We start from the raw sequence: 5,064 nt of genomic DNA, 5'->3' as shown, positions 1-5,064 counted from the left end.
GATCAACCACCGGTTGAGCTTGAAGCCTTTGCGATAGGCATCCACCATCACCCCATCGAACTCCTCAAACATAACGTACTCTTGAACGACCTTGACTTTGGCCTCCTCCATGGCATCAAGGAGGGTTTCAGTTCGGTCCTTGATGTCAGCTTCGAGATTCTCAACATGACGCTTCAAGGTAGCCTTCTCGTGCAATAACTCCTCCTCGTGCAACAACTCCTCCCTTTCACGTAGCCATTTCTCTTTCTTTGACCTTAGAGCTAACACATCGCCCTCCAGCCCGTGGATTTGGCCACGAGCTAGCTCTAGCTCAGCGTGAGCTGCGCGGGCTGAATCCTCGGCAACCCGAGCTCGCTTCAAGTGCCTCTTGAACTGGAGGGTCAGGGCGTGCATGTCGGAGTTCACCTGCCAAAAGAATGCCAGTTAGTACCAATAAAGCAACAAGTACAAAAGTTACAAGTACAACGAGACTTACCACCATGGAGTGGGTAGTCGCTCGAGCTCCGAGCTGAGCAGGCATTAGCTCGGCCCATTCGGAGACTTCTTTAGGGTATGCAGCCCCCTTGCTCTTCCGAAGGCTGCATTGTGGATTTAGTATGCTCTGAGTTGCTCCCTCACTTCCCGAGGTAGAGATGGGAGTGGGCTCTATAGTAGCCTCAGAAGCGGGCTCCCCAGTCTTAGGAACGGGCTTCGCAGTCGCCTCAGGCCCCCGAGGTGGAAGGTTCTCCAGCTTCTCCAGGTCGATCACTAGAGCATCAGTAGGCAGCTCAGGCTCGGGAGTAGGAGCCCACAGAGATTCAACACGAGCTCTCTTTGTAGCTCGCCTATTTCTCCCCTTCATCTTTCCGAAGAGCTTCTCTGCACTAAGTCGCTCCATAGGACCTGCAATAGATTTCGACGTTAGTAATGCTACCAAGAAGAAACTGGCTGCCAAAGAAAAATACTAACTCCAAACAAGATGACCTACCAGGACTCAAACCAGCCTCAATGAGCTTGTTCTTGGCGAGATAGTCCTTGTAGTCGAAGCCGAGCTCTGCCCAAGATTGAAGTATCTCACTTGTTTTCTTGTCTAGCCTAATGTCGGGGTCTTGAATGGCCACCCTCCAGTGAGTAGGGAAGGGCCACCCCGTAGTGTTACGAATTACAAAGTAGTCCCATTTCCAAGCCGGGACTTTACTAAGAAGTTTGTGTAACAACTTAAAGATCAGGCGAAGGGACAGGTAGTTGGTTCGCCTGTGTTCGGGGAGAACACTAGATGCATTCTTCTTTATTGATAAGATGGAAGAAAAAATGTCAAGATCAAAAGGAAGGGCGTAATCGAAACAGAGGGAAATTGTACCGACCACGTTCCAGACTGAGTTCAGGTGGAGCTGATTTATGATTACGTTGAAGTGATTCAACACTTCAACGATTGAGAGGGTGCAGTGGAAGGCGGAGCCCAGCCGCGAGCTGTTCCCCGGAAATCACGATCTCGTCACGACCGTGCTCCCAAGAAAAGTCACCCACGAGAAGATGGTAGGAGTACTCCCTAGGAAGGTTTTACCAGGCTATCAAGCTCCTAAGCCTGTCTATCATCATGGTAGAAGGACCGAACTTGTCTGGTATCCGACCTCAATTAGAGGTGGATGTCGGGTTACCCGAGGTCTTACGCACCTTGTAGGTGGAATGTGCTTCGGAGGCACCGACTTGAGCCGAGGTACCCACCTCGGGCTCGTCTAGGGGACTATCCACTGGAGCCAAGGCACCCACCTCGGGCTCATCTAGTTGACTGTTGAAGCTATGGTCCGACATAGCTACGAACTGGGAAATGGGCTAAAGGAGACTAACTATGAAGTTGAAATGGAAAAATTGGAGACGAACTAAAAGGAGTTAGGGAGACTTACCTAAGAAAACGCAACCAGACAAAAAAAGAGATGAACTGGAGAACCCAAGCTGAAGACCTTGGACCCGACCTCAAGATGAGTGCTAGTGAACTTATGGCGGAGAAAATGACGGGGGTCCCCCCTATTTATAGCCGGTATGCCCGAGATTCAACTGTTGAGATCAAGACGATCTAATGGCCCTTAAGAAAACCGATTGCATGACCCTCGAGGTGAAATTGGTTTAGCACATTTTTTGACGTCCGCGCGTGAACTATACGCAATCCGAGTTGAGCCGAACGATGAACTGGTCCGACCTGCAAATTCTGATGAGACAACCTAGACTTCAGGCCAAATCCACCCATCACGTCGTGAACTCCCCGCACCAGGTCAGGACCCTTGGCTCGAGGAGTGGGGGGCAATTGATGGAGAGTGATTTGCCCCGACCTCATCATAGGGGGACACGCGGGCGTGACTCGGCATAAGTGATAGCTCAGCGCGACCAGTCCGCCAAGTTCCAGCGTGGCAGCTCGGCACCGGATGACACTCTGATTATCCTGAGCTCCTCCCAATTTAAGGAGCCCCCAAGCTCCTCCTCAAGAAGGGAACACCCCGAGCTAAGATTCTTCCGCAAGCATCCCGAGCCAGGGTACTGCAAGACAGGGATCTCCCAAGCTCAAGGCACTTCGGGGTGAGCTCGGGAGCCTCCTAATAAATTTGTTCCAACATGCCTAAATAGGTTGCCTCGGGTAGAGTAACCTTAGTATGGCACCTCCAGCTCGTCATAGGGTAGCTCGTAGGAAGACAGCTCGGCATATCATAGGAAGATCTCCCCTGACAACCGTACCTACCAAACCTGGGGCCCTGCATCCACATCTCTCGCCAGACGGTGTCGTGCCTACCAAACATGAGAGGTGTCCCCCATTTGACAAAGTCGTACCCTGCAACAGTGACCTGTGCAGCCCTAGCAAATAACAACTGCAACAGAGAATCAGAAGTGGTTATATCGGATTTGACAGGACACCATTATATAAAAACTCCAACCCTCAAAGAGGAAGGGTAATTGCATTCACGCTATCTGCACTCTAGTTTTCTTCTTCTTCTCTGTAATCTTCTCTCTCAGAGTTCTAACTTAAGCATCAGAGTATTCCCGCCTGGAGAACCCCCCAGGAATCCTTCATTCTCTTCTTCTCAGATACCATCCATCACCAATTTGGAGTGTGACCCCCTGCTAGCTAGGAATCATCAGATTGCACACTATCAATTTGGAAAATCAAATTAAAACTGAAATAAATGAAAAACGATTTTTGATTATTTCAATTAAAACCAAATTTCTTTAATATATTAATGTATATAAACATATTATATATATTATAAATCTTCTATATAATATAATAATAAAATTTATTCGGTTTGATTTTTTGTTTTAATCGAACAATGGTCACCCCTAAGTCATTCGACTGTTTGACAAATGACTCGGTCCTGTGGCAGTATGTATTCCGGACTGATGCATCGAGTAGTTGCATGCACCACTATGCATTGTACACACACAATGTTAACTCTTTTCTTGGGATTTGATTCTCCCGTCAACGTTTTGTCAATTTCTAAACCCAACAGATCAGCAACTCATCTTAGTTCCAAACAAGAATCCCGCAAAATTTCACACCTAAACAAAACCACAAAAGCCAAGGAAACATTTGTCCAGAAGATGGAGATGCTCCATAACTTCACAAATTACAACCAAGTAAACATTTTTACAGTAAAAGAAAATATAAAAGTAGAGCAGAATACCTCACAGAGGTAATTAAGATATTATGGGTTTTCTCATATTTTATTTATTTATTCAATTATTTTGCTAAACTTTTTCTTATTTCCCAAAGATGGATTTGAACCACCAAAAGCCTTCGTCCTCGGGACCTCCTCCTTCCGGCGGTGGGTCGGTGTGGACTGTTTTGTGGATATGCTTCACATCGTAACCTTCATCGGTGGCTCTCTGAAGGAGCTGATTGTAGGTGTCCTCATCAAGATAGTTTTGCCTGCACAAGATCTGAAAATACGCAAAAAGTAATGAGAATTAAATAGATCAGAGGAATTAATGTAGAAAGAAAATAATCATACAGTAATGGCAATATACAGAGATGAAAGAGTAGTCTATGATCCTAAAGCTTCTGAAAAATCTTGTTGAGAATACATGAAACAGGCCCAAAACCAAAGTGAGAATAAGTTCTTCGTTGTGAAAATTGAAACAAATCTAGACCAGTTTCTCAATGAAAACAAGTAAACCTACAGGATTCTATGTAGCATAGTTCTAAGAGAGCCCATGAGCATACCCAAAGACACTTCCTGCTGGGCTGTCGGATCAATGCATACTGATAATCGTCGTCAATGCAGAGAACCCAGTAATCCCCAACAGAAGGAATTATAGGCAAGAAAGGAGGAACATAGAATTTGACTTTGAGCTTGGCTTCGTCACTCGCAGGATCCACCTTATAAGCCGTCCCCTCTATGGATGCTCTCTTTCCACTGCTCCAGCTCTCATTGAGGACATGAATAGTTCCATCACTGTTCAGAGTATAAGTAGCTCTCGTGTTGATTCCCTCTTTGGGTTGAAACCTTGAAGGCAATGAAGCAATCTCGTACCACTGACCCATGTACCTCTGCAAATCCAAGCCCTTGACTACATCCATCTCTTAGAGGAAAAGATGAGTGATGAACGGCGAACCGAACAGCGTCTGATCCTTTGTGGGTGGATTTGCCATCTGGGTTTTATCGCTTCGAAAGGGGAGGTGAAGATAAGGTGCAGAGGCGGCTGTCGACGAATGTCTGGTGCATTTAATTCTGCAGTGAGACGTGTTGAGTTCAAGGACAAGGCCCTCGCCCTACATGCAGGCGGGAGCTGTGCGCGTATGAATGTTGCCAGTCAGACCTCGTATATTCGAGACCGGATCTGCTACTCACATAGGGCGCCTCACACCCACATCCTATGATTATATCATGCATGCATTGGGATCTCCCGTATTTGTAAGTTATTTTTTAGGCGCCCAAATGTGAGGAGCAGATCCCGTTCCCGTTTATTCTTTAAGGTAGATTAAATGCTATAAAACAAATCTTTAGTCTGTAACTTGTAGATATCCATTAATGGATGGATGATACAAAGCACATGAGCTAAAAAGCACAAGAATTGTTTGTATCGCATCATCCTTTA

General features: G+C 46.3%; 1 protein-coding gene across 1 annotated transcript; it reads right to left on the bottom strand.

The window, feature by feature from the left end:
• Window positions 1–3,555: 3,555 nt before the first annotated feature.
• Window positions 3,556–4,761, bottom strand: LOC148869643 (temperature-induced lipocalin-1-like). The gene is made up of 2 exons (XM_088968094.1): window positions 4,190–4,761; window positions 3,556–3,906 (listed from the first exon to the last, which is right to left on the bottom strand). The coding sequence occupies exons 1-2, from the start codon at window positions 4,544–4,546 to the stop codon at window positions 3,727–3,729; spliced, it is 537 nt and encodes a 178-aa protein (XP_088824220.1). The 5' UTR covers window positions 4,547–4,761; the 3' UTR covers window positions 3,556–3,726.
• Between the last annotated feature and the right edge of the window lie 303 nt (window positions 4,762–5,064).

Source organism: Nelumbo lutea, chromosome 2, assembly GCF_056320005.1.
Source record: "Nelumbo lutea isolate HS-2025 chromosome 2, American lotus-T2T, whole genome shotgun sequence".
Classification (NCBI taxonomy): Eukaryota; Viridiplantae; Streptophyta; class Magnoliopsida; order Proteales; family Nelumbonaceae; genus Nelumbo; species Nelumbo lutea.
This window is presented reverse-complemented; position numbering and strand designations above follow the sequence as displayed.